The 15754-nt window shown below is 42.1% G+C and overlaps 1 protein-coding gene across 1 annotated transcript in view; it reads left to right on the top strand.

The window, feature by feature from the left end:
* Nucleotides 1-15754, top strand: part of Rab3gap2 (RAB3 GTPase activating non-catalytic protein subunit 2) — a 79860-nt gene that overhangs the window by 12163 nt on the left and 51943 nt on the right. The window contains 2 exon segments of the mRNA XM_038349687.2: nucleotides 1830-1894; nucleotides 14600-14723. Of these exon segments, the coding sequence (XP_038205615.1) occupies nucleotides 1830-1894; nucleotides 14600-14723 (189 nt within the window).

The raw sequence follows: 15754 nt of genomic DNA, 5'->3' as shown, positions 1-15754 counted from the left end.
ACTCTCTTGTCCAAGGTACCGAGAGTTACAGCACTCATTGTTTGGTATAGTTAAGTGTCTGTCTACATCCTGCATAAGATCATAGATTCCTTAAAAGCAAGGGATGTGTTATCTTTTCTTAGCTCCTACCACAAGGTTTGGTACATGGTATTTAACAGAGCAATTGCTAATTGACTTAATTGACTTGTATGGAAATCTGTAGATCGTGTGATTTTAATCAAAATGTGGTGCTATTTTAGGACTTAATATATGCCTAGTAGTGTATTTGGAATTTTAGGAAGTAATTATTTGGTATTTAAGTGCTGGAGATTAGACTGTTGTTACTGCAAGCTAATTGAGCAGTGATTCCAAGTGCCAGACTGTAACCCTTTTACATCATCTGTGTCCTTTGTTTCAGCAACCTTTAAAGCCAAGTGTGTAAGTGAATGTTCTCATTGTGTCTTCTCCTGTTAGTCATCAGGATTCTGCTCATCTTTTGTGATGACTTCCACTCAGGGTTTGTAAGCTGATTGCTTAAATATACTTTATTTCTACTTCATGGTTGTTATATTTGATGGCTAAATCATGGTGGCTGACAGTGAGAGCTTACTTCTCAGATACAGAGCCCCTGAGTATGCTGTCTGGTTCAGTCCTTATGCACCCACAGTTCGAAGTGACGGAGGAGGTGTTTTGCTTCCTCAGCATCCGGAATTGGAGCAAGCATTAGGTATTTCATAATGCATTTCATAAGTAAAAACTCGATACAGTTCAAGTGGTTCATCTGCAGTCCGAGTCTCAGGCCTGAGTCTTATTGGAACTTCATTGGTGTTTTAATCCGGGGTGATAGAATATCTCATTCTTGTCTCTGGTTGCTTGGATATGATAATTTTATTGTTTCCAGTAAATTCTAAGCAAGTTACATAAAATCAACATTAGCAGTGCAAGACATGGTGCTTTCCCAATTTACCTGAGTTTTTTAATTCCTTGTTGCATATTTTAGTGAATATATTTTAATCTAGAAGATTGTCTCGGATATAAGAAACAAGAGTAACAAAAAGGGAGGAGTAGGGTGGTTTGTCTTATTTCAGAATTCAGGTTGTTTCCATGGATACCTCATCCTATCAGGAAACAATTCACTTTGAAAACATCTGTGTGAAAATTTAGATCTTTGTTGCTGTATGTTTATTTTCTTTAAGTAACAAATATTTGTTAAAATTTGTGTGTGTGTAGTTTTTTGAGACAGGGTCTGGGGTGGCCTAGACTTCCTCAAGTAGTAGTCAAGGCTGGCCTTGAATTTCTGAACCGTTGATCCTTCTGCCTCTACCTCCCAAGAGCTATAATTACAGGCCTGTGTCACCATGCCCAGATAAATTTTTAAACTCACCTTTACATTTAATTCAAATGCAGATCTACTCAATGTCCAATATTTTAAGATTTAAATAACTTGTACATAGTTTTACTAGACATATATTTGGAAATTAAGTAGGTTATATGTTTCTTGACTGTGTATATCAGATCCTGAAGTAGCACAGCTTATAATCACATTCTTCCTTTTACAGCAACTGCTTCTGCTGGGTGTGAGTCAAGTGCTCAGGAGGCAGAAGCAGTGGTGTCTCTGAGTTCAAGGCCAGCCTGGTCTACATAACAAGTTTCAGGGTAGCCAGAACTACATAGTGAGACCCTGTCTTAAAAATAACAACAAAAACCACCAACCAAATGAAAAACAACTTGTTTCTGCTATGTTTAGAAAAAAATGTTTAAAAATATGTTAAGCCTTTTAATTTTATATGTTCTCTCCCTCTCTCTCCTTCCCTCCCTCAATCCCTCTCTTCTTCCTTCCTTCTCTCTAGGTAAATCATCAAACTGGGAAGATGATAGTTGGGGAGCATGGGAAGAAACAGAACCCCAAGAACCCGTAAGTCTTTATAAATGCATGGTTTCGTTTTTATCTGTGTGTGTGGAAGGGGCATGTGTGGAGGTCGGAGGACAACTTTGTGGAGCCGCTTCTCTCCTTTCACCTTTAATGGGTGAATTCCAGGAATTGAATTCAGGTCACCAGGCTTGCATAATAAGTGCCTTTACCCACTGAGCTGGTGCGTGCATGGTTTTTGATAGTTATATTTTCCTTTTGTAATGGTAGTGGCATATTTCAGTGTTAATTTGACATTAAAAAAATCTTTGTCACAATTGTTTTTATGTTTAGTTAGTAGTAACTAACTAGATTCTTGCTTTTAAGGAACTTAATGACTACAGTAGTTAGGCACTGTAATCTATGCTACAACAAAGGACCTGAGACTTTATATGTAATTCATTGGCTGTAGTCCTGGAGGGCCAGTTCAAATCCAATATGAAGGGCTTAGCATTTGAGAATGCCCTTTTTGCTGCCTCATAGCATGGCAAAAGATGAATGAGAGACAAAGGAAAAAGGTGTGTGTGTGTGTGTGTGTGTGTGTGTGTGTGTGTGTGTGTGTGTGTGTGTAGAATCCAAATATCCAAATTTCCCCTCTACCCACTCCTGTTATAACAACCCCATCCCATGATAGCAGCATTAATTTGGTCACTCTGCCTTTATGACTTCACTTCTTCTTGGTTCTCAACTCCTCATTTCACATTGGAGGTTAAGTGTCTAACTTGCCACTGTGGGCCCGGTAGAACCATAACGGTGGGCTAGACAGAGAGCGTTCACTGCTTTAGGAGTCTTTGTTCTTCAGGAGTCATTTGTTGTGCCTGTCATGTTCTAGGTGCTGAGACTGCATCCTTGACGAGAGTAGACCAAGTCTCTGTGCATCTTAATGTCTCATCTGTGAGTCGTGGAAGATCTAACTTAAGCTGGTTTAGACAGCTTCCCGCAGAAGGAAACCCAGGGTCAGGGTAGCTGGTTGTTGGATCAAGTCATTGAGTTCTGTATGTCACCAGGCTCTCCACTTCTGGCTCGCGGGCTTGTTTCTGTCACAGGCAGTGTGGTGGCATTATTTGGGAGCAGAGGGAGGAAAAGACTTGGATCTTCCCTTGCTGTTCTGGGAAAACAGCTTTTCTTAAAAGCCACATCATTTCTTGGCTAGAATGGGGTGATATGACCCTAGTAATAGCTGTTTCTGTAATCACCGACTTTTATGTATGTAGAGAGACTTCTCTTCCATTCTGTGATTTGGGTAATTTCTCATTGTGTACCATGATTTTGGTATTTTTATTTTTCTCTCTTTTCCATTTGTTATTCTACCAAATTTTTTAGCTTTTGTTCTAGCAGTTTCAAAACTTGAATTTCAGTAACTTTAGTATTTTTTCTGTTTTATTGTCTCTATTTATATCTTTAATTCTCTTTACTTTGAGTTTGTTCTTAGCTTCTTAAAATGCCATTATAGATTACTTATTTTAAATCTATTTTCTCTTCTAATATAAATCTACATATTTACCTATGCACTCAGGTTTTAATGTGTGTTTTCAATTTTATTTAGTTCAAACTGTTTTCTGATTTTTTTAGGCTTCCTTTTTGATCTGTTAGAAGTGTGTTACTTAATTTGTAGATAGAGAAGTCTCCCCTTAAGGAGGAGGGGGACTATTCCTAAGACCTCCTGTGGGCATCGTGCACAGCTGTGAGCCCTATGTGCAGTATTTATTCAATATGTACATACCTTTGAAAAAGTTTAGTTTATAAGTTAGATGTAGTGGGATGTAAACAATAATAACCAATAATGAAGTGGAAACATTTTAACAGTATGCTATATAAAATTGCAAGCATCATTACCCTAGCATTTGTGGACCAGTATTAATTAGAATAAGAGTTTCATAAATATATGCTCTCTGATGTTCAGACTGTTGCTTTAATAGCCAAAATGGCTATCAGGAGACTAATGGGTGAGTGGCAACGTGCTGGACAAAGGCAGAGTTCACAGCTTCAGGCCACCAGGGCATCATGGAGTGGGACAGTGCGTGGTGTCATTACATAACTCAGAACACACACAATGAAAACCTGCACTGGTTCACCCCTGAGTGTCCACTTATCCCTTGGACCACGACTGGCTTTGAATAACTCAGGTCACAGGAGTGGAGCTGCAGATGAGGAAGACTCTTAATGGGAATTTACCAGATTTCTTTCTATTAACTATTTCTGATTTCACCCCCAATGTCTTCAGAGAACTTCTGTTAAGTTCTTCCCAACAGTTTGACTCTACGGGGCCTACTTTATGGCTTCATACATGGGCTCTTCTGTAAGATGTTCATCTCTGTTCACAGGGAAGGGTTCCCTGCCTTCAGTTAGCTTGGTCCATTCTTCTCTTCTGTGTTCTCCCTAATTTCTATTCTTTCTGTTAGTGAGAGGAGAACGTGGAAATTTCTGTGTGTTCTTGTGGGCTTGCCTCCTCCTTGAGCTTTGTCAGTGTTGCTTCCTGTACTGAGCAGTTCTGCTGTGGAGTGTGTCTCCATTTATGCGTGTCTTACTCCATGGTTGCCCCTGCTTTGAAGTACGTCAGTGTCCCTGGTGAAGCATGCTAATGCCTGGCTCTCTGCTTCTCACACAGGCACTGCTTTCCATGACCTGTCTTTTTCCCTTTCTTTCCATTTTAACTAACTTCTGGTCTTGAGGCTAAATTTTGTTTTTAATAGATAGTTGGATATTGCCTGGTTAGTCAGCTTGATACTTTTGGCATTCATTAAATAATTTCTTCATATTTTATGTGATTATTGGTGAAGTTAAATTCTCACCTGCCATTTGGCTATTTGTTTTGTGTATGCCTAGTCAATTTTTAGTTCCTTTATTAGTGTTCCCTAAGGGAACAAAATCAAGAGTGACTATTATTAGAACGGGACTATTAGATTGGTCTAGTACTCCAACAATCACTGTCTTAGGCTGGCACATGACATGGTCTGAGTACTCAGGCAATCATTGTCTTAGGCTGGCACATGCATGGTCTGAGTACTCAGGCAATCACTGTCTTAGGCTGGCACATGCATGGTCTGAGTACTCAGGCAGTCACTGTCTTAGGCTGGCACATGCATGGTCTGAGTACTCAAGCAATCACTGTCTTTGTCCTGGAGGCCAAGAGCCTGTAGCTGCTTAGTTAGTGCAGGTGCTGCCTCAGCAGTTCTAGTATGGTGCTGCTGGCCTCGAGGGCTCCTGAGGAGCTACTGTCAGTCCATGTTGGAAGCCTGAAGAAGCAGGATCCTTGTATCTGTAAAGGCTTTAAGTAGTAGGGTGAATGAGCTGCCAGCAGGAATAGAGGAACCAATACGTTTTCTAAGACCTCTTTGTGCGGGTTGCATTGGAAGGTGCCGTCCCTGTTTGAAGATGGGCCTTCCCACTCCAGATGACAGAATGGAAACTAACTCCCACTCAGTGCCTGGTGACCCGTTCTAGTCAGTGATAACCAGGATTGGCCATCACTGTCTTCTAACTCTTTACTCCATTCTTTTGTACCATTTCAATCACTCAGATTTGTATCGGTATTGTTATGTTAAATGTATATTATATTGACATGATTCACATACCATGTAATTCACCCTTCAGTATATAACTCAATTTCCTCAGTATTCTCAAAGTTCTGTAACTATCATTATAATCTAAGTCCATAATATTTTAATTACCCTAGAAGAACCCCCAAAATACATTACCTGCCCTCCAGTAACAACTGATTTACTTTCTGTGTATGGATTTACCTGTTCTGAGCATCTCATGCACAATTAAAACAGGACTGACTGGTTTCTACCTATTTATAGTTCGGACCATTCATAGTTCTTACCTGCATCATTTGTGGTCTGGAAGTCTTTCTCCTTTTCATTATTTCACTCTCAGAGCTGTACCAGGACTGCCAGAATCATCACTAGGAACAGACCTCAAACTTCCCCAAGAACATAACTGGGTTTTGCCACATTAAAGATGGCGCCAACAGTGGGAGTAGAATGTCTTGCTGTTCACTAACTCTTGTGTCAAGGCGCTGTATCTGTAAACACTGAAGGTATTCTCAGCTGCCACTGGGAAGAGACTATGGTGAATAGTGGAGCAAAGTCAGCTTTTGCTTCCGTTGATCCATCTTTGGAGAGCTAGTCCTTGGTGCAGCAGTAGCATGAGGATAATTGACAGAGAGCTTTCAAAGAGTAAGTGAAGCAGCAGCCACCAAAACTGAGTGCTGCTTCCCCCGAGGCCAGTTCGTGTCTCTTGAGCGCAGCAGGAAACAGTATGAACTCCAGGGTGCTTTTTATTTCTCTATACCTCTCATCACTTTGAAAGTTGGTTCTCATTTTGATGACTTGAAAGAGTAAAAGGCTTTCATATTTGAGAGATTTAATACTGGGAATCTGGGGAAAAACTTTTTTTAAAAAGAGAAGCCTGTTTTGCTTTTATTCTGAGCTGTCAGCTTTAACAAGTGTTGGACCCAGTGGAGTGGAAGTCACCCTGTGAGGAAGTGACAGCAGCAAGAAAAACAAAGCAGTAAGTTAAATGCCGTGAAAGATGGTGATGGGAGGATCACGGTGAGAATGAAGAGTGTGGCATCTGGAAGGATGGTGAGGAGGAAAAACTGCAGCGAGCCAGTGTGGAGTACCGCCAAGATGTTTGTGTCCGTGGTCGAGGAGACGAGTCCCTGTGCGTGCATCTACTCTGTGACGACCACAGCTGTCTCGCCAGCTCCTAAAGCTGAATCTCAAAGCGTTTGGCACTGTCACCTTTGTGAGGGAACTCTGGTCACAGTGACTTCTCTCTCCAAAGAAGACATTAAAGCCACTTTGAAGGGCAATGCAGATAAAAATGGTGGCAAGAGGGCCTTTCACTACAGAAGGCTTTGGCTTCCTCCTGGGAGAATCTCAGTCATCCCGAGAAACCAGTTCATGGCTGGGGAGGTCTGGGTCTGTGGCCACTATCCACTTTCAAGAGTCCGTTGATCGGTGTGAACTAAAACCTTGAGGGACCAAACAACTGTAGCCTGAATCTTCGCATGTGCTTGACCTACCTTCTAATTCACTGTGGAGGACAAACTCATCAGCAGCGCCAAGCGCATCAAGAGCTTGAAGGACATGTGCCCTGAGTCGGGCACAACTGGCTCCACTGCTGGCCTCTGACTTGTAGAGAAGGCATAGAGTAGCCCCTCCTCTGGGCTTCTATCCACCAGTTTGGTTTGTCGTCAGTGAGGCTCATTCCTGCCTTCTCTGCGAATTGATTGGAAACAGCAGAAACCTGGTTGTATTTCCTGGGCTTGTTTCTCAGGTTGTCTTGTCTTTCTCACACTCACCTATATCTAAAAATGAAAGCAAAGTACTTTTTCCTGCGTTTAAAAAAATTGTGTATGTGCGTGCATGTGTGTGCGTGTGTGTATGTCAACATGTGTGATTCGTGTACAAGTGTGTGTGTGAGAGTGTGTCTGTGTGTGCCTGGAACTGGAGTTACAGGTGGTTGTGAACTACTCAACATGGGTGCTAGGAACTAAACTTATATCTCCTGGGAAAATGATAAGCATTCTTAACCACTGAGCACTTTCCAGACATATTTTCTATATGCTTTTAACAATAATGTCACTAAACAATTAAATCCTCTTTCTCCAAACAAAACACTTAAATGATATTCCAGTATCTGCATCAGTAAGAGCCATATCCAAGTCTATGACTATGACACTAGTGGCCTTTGAGGTTTAGGTATATCTTTTTCCTATAGATATTTCACCTTATAATTGTCTGCTCAACTGCCATAACACATTACCACAGACTGGTACAAATAAACAAAAAAGAACAAATATTTATCTTGTCATGGTTGAAGATCAAGATGTCAGGTCTTGCCCCTCCTCTGACTGCTCCAGACAGCTGTGCTCCTGTGTCCTCATTGGCTTCTCTGTGAACAAGTGGGACTGTGGACTGTGTTCTAGTGTCTCATCTTTTCTTAGGATATGAGTGCTATAGTTCTATAGGATAAGGTGCAGCCCTTAGGACCTCAATTAACATAAACTTTTTTCTTATAATCCCTATGCTCAGTACAGACACATGGGGCTACTGCTTAAATATCTAAGTTAGGGTGCCAGGGGGAATACAATTCAATGTATACAGTGTCCAAAGTAATGTTTCCATGTTTAATTGCTCACAGCTCTAATTGGGCAAATGAAAAGATTACAACTGATGAATTCCTACTTGTCTACAAGGAAGTGCGATAAGAGAGTGAGGAGACAAGCAGAAACAGATATTCAGGATGAACTGGGATGTAAGAAAAAGTGCAACAGTCTTCCTCCATAGTAACAGATTGGTAGCATCATGGTAAGGGTGTGGCTGACTAGGGGAACCTGGAGTAGAAGATAAACAAACTTACTGTCCATGAGATCAATGGCAGTCCTGTGAGCAACAGTAAATCACTTTGCAAGGGTTTGTGTTTTATTTGCTAGTGTTGCAAGAGCTTTTGGTTGGGACTATGATTGCTTTGCTGTGGGAAGTCAGTGATGAACATAGAATGTTTGTTCAGTCTCAAGCTGTAAAGTGGCCTGAGACAGTTTTGGAAGAAGCTCATGGAGGCTTAAGTTAACCTAAGTTGGTAAAGTGTTCTTTCATTGGTGCATTAGAGTAAGTGGTAGGAAGGATAGATTTGGCTGACTCCATCGTAATCAGATAGTAGTCAGGATAGGACCCAGGAAAGTTCTGCCCAGGTCCTCAGCTCCAGTGGGCAGCACGGAGAATTTCTGCTCAAAGTACTTTGAAGTATGTTCCATCTGTTTTACAAAATTCATGTGTAACATGATTTTCAAGGGCAATCATGATTTATTAAATTATTAGGGAATGAAAGTATGCTGATTGGAAAGGGGCCCTGTAGAAATGTTTGTTTATAGGCTAAAAATTGGAATATAACTCATACAGATTACATGTTTTTAGAGTATCAATCATTTGAGATGGTTCTGGAAAATCTCTAGCTGTATTGCATTACTTCCATTAGACTTTGGTGGCATCTGCTGCTGTGGGAACACATTCCACTCTTTCAGCCAATAGCACTTAAGATACCAGCACACTGGGGCGTGGTCTCTTATCCTGTAAAGGCGGCTGTAAAGCATGTGCTCACTCTCTTGCTTCCGGCTCTCACTTCCCGCTGTTCGACTCTGTTCCTGTTCGCCAGAGGACTGTTATCTAGGACAGTGATCTGTAAGTTTCCCTTAAATAACCCCTTATTATTCATAATTCTAAACTGATGTGGGATTATTTTGTGACTTCCGCCAACATCAGGCGCCCCACCGTTTGGTTTTAGAACCCCGGCTCTGACTGCACTCCACGGGGGCTCAGAGCGCCAGGGTAGGCGGGCCTCTGCGCTTCCGCCATCAATCTGCAACACAGGACTCAGCCAACTTAGCTAAAGGCAGAAGAGGGCTTTCCAGGCATGCTAAGGATCTGCTTCACGCCATCCTGGAAGGTGACCACAGTCTCTTTTCCAAGGCCACTAGGAGCTTGGATCTTTGACTCTGAGAAATACTTACTTTTTTAGCCAATGGCCTTTCTTTAATACTAATGCTAGCCAAGTGTAACCTAGTCATTCTCATTCAAAAGTGGTTCTTTGTTTCCTCTGAACAAGGACAGTGATTTGACACAGTCTTGGCTTTCAGTTTGGGGCAGAGGTATGTCCAATGGGCAGGGGCTAAAGGTCCCACCAAACAGTTTCTACCCAGAGAATGGTCACCCAGAGCAAAGCGTGATTCTGCACAAACTGTCAGGAGTGCAGAGGTTTTCCTATGATTCTCCAGTCTCTGCCTATGTGTATACATGAGTACTCATGAGGCCCGGGGTTGGCATCAGGTGTCCTTCTCAGTTGCTCTGTCTTCATTGAGGCAAGGTCTAAGATGTGGCTCGCATGGCTAGCCTAGCTGGTCAGCTTACTCAGGTCGGCACTTCAGAGTGCTGCGGTTGACGGCAGGCTTCCATACCCACCCGACTTTGACATAGATCCCGAGGATCTTAACTCTGGACTTCATGCTTGCGTAGCAAGCCCTTCCCCCGCTGAGCAAGCTCCCCAGCTACTTTTGCCCAGTTGAGTGCTATTGTCTATTTTGTATTCATTTAAAAAAAAATTAAAAACTGAGAGACAAAATACTAAGAAGTGAATACATTGTGTTGTTGGTTTTTTAGTGGAGTTTTAACCTTTGTAAATATATTCTAAATTGTTGGACCCCTACTATATTAGCAAACTTTAATTTTGGGATAGTGCGAAATGCTTGTTAAAGTTTTAATCTTTTATTTCACTTGTTAGTGACATTGGTCATCTTATATTCTCCATATATAAATCTTTTTGGCGAGCACTTACTGCTTTTTATTGTTTCTAAAATCTAATAGCAGCTTAAAGCTATTAGATTTAAAGCATTTGATTTAGCTATTAGATCTATTCTTGACTTAAACTGGACACTAATTGTTATTATTTATTGATCATGTTGCTCTAAGAACGAAATGGCAGAGTCTCTGAGTAGATTATTATTTGGAACTTCCTTGTACCACACAGCACCTGATGGAGTAAAGAGATTTCCTGTCAATATTTAGTGTCAAATATTTATTCAGGAAATAGAGACACATGAGTTTTTAGGTTTGGAATTCCATTGTAATTCATTGTGACATGCAGCTTTTAATAAAAAAAATGTTTTGCCATGATTATTACAGAAAACTCTGGTATTACATAAAAATAGAGACATTTTACTCTCCAACACTAATAATAATTATTACCAATGCCAGGGATTTTTCCATGTTGGCTTTTTCTATATAGATAGATAGTTGAATGGGCAAGTAAGTGGACACTTGCAAAATCTCATAAAATAGTATTTCACTCTACAGTTTAGACATAAATAACAATAGGATAGGGATGCACTTGACTGTTGCACCCTAGGCTCTGGGTTCAATCCTTAGCACCAAAATCAGGAAAGTAATAACAAATAATCCTGAGTTTACTGTGAAGTAAATTGTAAAGTTACTGACTTCCTCTATTGTAAAAAATCGAGATTCAGGGCTGGAGAGATGGCTCAGTGGGTAAGAGCACTGGCTGCTCTTCCAGAGGTCCTGAGTTCAATTTCCATCAACCACATGGTGGCTCACAACCATCTGTAATGAGATCTGGCACCTTCTTCTGAGCATATATGCAGGCAGAATGTTTTGTACATAACTAACTAAATAAATAAATCTTTTAAAAAATCGAGATTCAGAGTATAGGTCTTTTTGTCACACTTTTCCTTGTTGGAGGCTTTTTTATTATAACCAAATTAGAGAGTTCATGCTTTGCCCCATTTTGATTTTGAGAAGACCGTAAGATCTTTAAATTGAGTGGTTCAGACTTTGGTCTTTCTATGCTAGCTGTATGTGTAAGCCGAAGGGTTCATCAGAGGGGCTGTGTAGCTTTGCTATCTCTGCTCTGTTTAGTCTTTTGAACTGTTCTGTAGAATTTTGTGAGGGGGCAAGAAATCCCACCGTACCTTACCCCAAGAAAGGAAGGAAAAGGAAGTTTGAAAAGCATTGGGAATAACATAAATTAGAAGTAGACTGCAGGAAATACAGCCTGGAGGCCTTGCTTTTGCATTGCCTTTCTTGCTTTCAGAAAGTGCTAGTGAGTATTTCTGAGTTTGGTGGCCACCCACTAGAACTACAGTGAGTATGCGGACAGACCCTGAGAACACTGGATTGTACTGGTACCCCTGTAATAAACAACTTGGAACATGAAAGAACATCCAAGGTCAAGCGTACAAATGGAGAAACTGCCCTGACTGCTTCGGTGACTGCTTCATACAGCAGTGGAGACACCAGTAGACATCAGGCAAACGATGATTCATCGGCGTGGTAGCAGCTGTCTGCAAGCAAAGGCTGGTTATGGTGCTGCAGGATTATCATCTGACACATCTTGAAAGAACAATTCATCTGACAAATCTGTAGGCTGAAAACCAAAAAGAAGACTGTTAAGGATATGACGAAGCCCTGGGTTAGAGCGAGTGCCTTCTCCAGGGCCTGTGGCTGCTTAAGCGTGAGGTACTTTGTTTTCTTTCTTTTTAATTTTTTTTGCCTCACTTGGGAAATTAGCCATCATTTCAGTTAGTAGTGTTATTTTAGGATCACTGGCTTCAGGGAGCAATATGAGTGACCGTGGACCATTATTGTAGGTAGGCTTTTCCAGAAACCTAACTGGTAGGCAAAGGTTCTTGTATTATGAGCAGTGAGCCTGCATCTTCCCAGCTACCAAATGTGCACCAATGCCTTGGGCGTCGTAGCTTGTGATGTGCAGCTTGTTTCCGGTTGAGAAGTTGGAAATTCTGTGCTGGTACTAGTTGATTGGGATCTAACCTGAGGTGGGGGCTTCTTTATTGTCCCTATCCTGGTGTTTTTGTCAAATTATTTCTGCTTTGACTTGTAGAGTCTTTTAAAGATCTGACACAGAAACTCCTTCAGACACATCTCCATCCTTCATGCATAGCTTCTGTTTCTGCTGCTGCTGCCCTGAGCCTTGACCTGGATTCCTAAGAACCCTCTTCCTCTCTGTCAACTGGCCACATTTTCAAGAAGGGGTCAGAGCAGGCTGTGGTTACCAAAGGAACTGGAACTCTACATAGAGGGTTTCTTAGTTAGGGTTTTATTGCTATGAAGAGACACCATGACCACAGCAAGCCCCTCTCTCCCTACCAGGCAGTGTTTCTCTGTGTAGCCCTGACTGTTCTGGAACTCAGTTTGTAGACCAGGCTGGTCTCAAACTCAGAGATCCACCTGCCTTTGCCCCCTGAATGCTGGAATTAAAGGTGTGCACCACCACACCTGCAGCAAATCTTATAAAGGAAAGCATTTAGTTCAGCCTGACCTACAGTGCAGATGTTTGTTTAGTCCATCCTCATCATGGCGGGAAGCACGGTGGCATGCGGGCAAATGTGGTGGAAAGGTAGCTGAGAGTTCTACATCTGGATCCACACACAGCAGGAAGAGAACCTGACAAGGGGCCTGGCTTGAACTTCTGAAACCCACCTGGATGTGACACGACACACTTCCTCCAATTAGGCCACACCTCCAATAATGCCACTCCCTATGACTCTATAGGGCCATTTTCATTCACACCATCTCCGGGAAAAAGGGAAGAGGATTTTAAATGTGTGGTTAAAGAAATACCTTAAGAATACCCATACTTTGCTGGGTGTGGTAGAGTATGCCTATAATCCCTGAGCTATCACTATTTTTTTAACCAAATATTTACTATTCCTCTGTGGTTTGCTCTCTTTCCAGGCTATTACCTGATTACCTGAAAGTGGGATCTCACTTACATGAAAGGACCCCAAGACTCAGGCTTAGTATTTTGGGTCTCAGTCACTAGTGGGGAGACAGTAGGGTATGATAGCCTCAACTTACAGCTGGGCCACTCTGAGGAACTTGGGGTGCTGTGTGGAGTAAACAGACCATGTTCTAGCAGAAACCATGGATCTGGATCATGGTGACACATGCCTTTAATCCCAGCACTCGGGAGGCAGAGGCAGGCGGATCTGAGTTTGAGGCCGGCCTGGTCTACAAAGTGAGTTTCAGGATAGCCAGGGCTGTTACACAGAGAAACCCTGCCTCAGAAAACCAACCAAACAAACAAAACATGGGTCCAGGTAGAAACATAATCACAGCTGACTTTTATCTATAGGAATAGCTTTCTCTAGTTTTTCTGTAGAAAAATGTTTTTAAAACAACAAGGTAGATAAAGAATTCTCTTTAAAAAGAGCTTGACTAAAATACGGATTTTACCAGTAAAATAATGCCTCCCTGTAAGAATGTGCAGCCTTCTTAACTCTGGCTCCAGATCCATTCTTATTCCTAACGTGAAGGGGAAAAAGCACCTGTAATTACACCAGAGGCTGAGGCTTCTTGGGGGTAATCCAAAACATCTTCTGTATCCCATTATTTTAAGTGTTATTCTGACAGAATACTATGAAGTCATTAAAAAGAATAAAGAAACTTCTTGTGAAATGAAGAAAGCAACATGTTAAAGTAAGCATATATTACGTGTGCATTCTCACAAGATAAAAAGGTGGGAAGCACAGTGAATATATTTGCTTTTGTGTAGAAAGTAATATATGTTAATAATTTCACTGGTTGTCTCCAGAATAGACCACTAGTTGGCTAGAGCCTGCTGAAAGATATTTATTTGTGTGTGTGTGTGTGGTATGTGTGTGTATGTGGTGTGCGTATGTGTGTGTGTGTGTGTGTGAGACGCATATGCATAGTTGAGGTAATGTACGTGCTATAGCACATGTGTGGGGGGTCACAGGATAACTTGGTGGAGTCTGCTTTTTCATTCCAAGATGTGAGTTCTAGAAATAGAACTCAGGTCATAAGGCTTGGTGGCAGGTAGCTTTGCTTGTCCAGCCATCTTGCTGACCCTGAGAGAGATTTTCTAAAGACCTTTTTACTATGTGTTAGAATTTCTAATCTGGAGTTACTACTGAGTGTTTTGTGTGTTGCGTCCTTCTAATGCTATGTTATTTATGTATGGAGGTTTTGTGTTAGCTTTCACAGCAGATGTGTTTCTAGTAGTAATTTGTTTTGTGGCTGTCACTGACATATTTTGGTATGGACGAATTGAGAGTATTTCTTTTCTCTCCCTTTCACTTATGACAGGCAGGCGTAGTTGCAGTATTCTTTAAATTTTTTGCATTTATAGTAGTTGCATTTTTATGCATAGGAAGAAGAAGGAAATGCTTCTAAAACACAAAAAACTTCCTGGCTTCAAGAATGTGTTTTATCCTTATCTCCAACCAGTGATCTTATGGTGATAGCCCGGGAGCAAAAGGCTGCATTTCTAGTGCGTAAGTACCTTGTTCTCTGCTGCCTCCATTTTAGTGCAGAGGTTAGACCAGAACATGCCCTCGGAAGGGTGCTATTTCTAGTCTACATTATATGGTGGTTCTGTAATTTATGCACTACATTTAACATATAAATAGAATATTTCCCTTTTGGGGTATATGTATGTGCGGGCCCTTCTTCACATGTGTAGAGACCAAAGGCTGATGTCAGGTGTCCTCCTCTATTGCTCTTCACCCTAGTTTCTGAGTCAGGGTCTCTCACTGAACCTGCAGCTCATCCTGTCTGAACTGGCTGAACCCTGGCATTGTGTCTGTGGCACTGAGCACACAGGCCTGTCCTGTCCCTGCTCACTCTTCTCTTCTCTTCTCTTCTCTTCTCTTCTCTTCTCTTCTCTTCTCTTCTCTTCTCTTCTCTTCTCTTCTCTTCTCTTCTCTTCTCTTCTCTTCTCCTCTCCTCTCCTCTCCTCTCCTCTCCTCTCCTCTCCTCTCCTCTCCTCTCCTCTCCCTCCCTCCCTCCCTTCCCTTCTTCCCTTCCCTTCCCTTCCCTTCCCTTCCCTTCCCTTCCCTTCCCTTCCCTTCCCTTCCCTTCCCTTCCCTTCCCTTCCCTTCCCTTCCCTTCCCTTCCCTTCCTTCCCTTCCCTTCTTCCCTTCCCTTCCCTTCCCTTCCCTTCCCTTCCCTTCCCTTCCCTTCCCTTCCTTTCTTCCCTCCCCTCCCCTCCCCTCCCCTCCCCTCCCCTCCCCTCCCCTCCCCTCCCCTCCCTCTTCACCTACTTGCTACCTACCCTGTGTGTGTTTGTGTGTGTGAGTGCTAGGGATGGAGCTCAGGTCCTCGTGTTTGGACAGTGGGACAGTGATCACCTTACAGGCTGAGCCTTCTCCTTAGAGTACTTCCTTTTTATTCTGCATTGCCTCTGGTTGTCGTTTGTTTGTTTTTAAGCTGTCCTTAAATACTCAGTGCTGAAAGGGGCTGCAACTGGCCCCTCACACAGTGAAAGTGGCTGCAGCTTGAAAACTCTGTAAATTGCTGTAAATTT

Source organism: Arvicola amphibius, chromosome 12, assembly GCF_903992535.2.
Source record: "Arvicola amphibius chromosome 12, mArvAmp1.2, whole genome shotgun sequence".
NCBI lineage: Eukaryota > Metazoa > Chordata > Mammalia > Rodentia > Cricetidae > Arvicola > Arvicola amphibius.
Note: the sequence above shows the minus strand (reverse complement) of the source record. Positions and strands in the feature narration are given on the sequence as shown.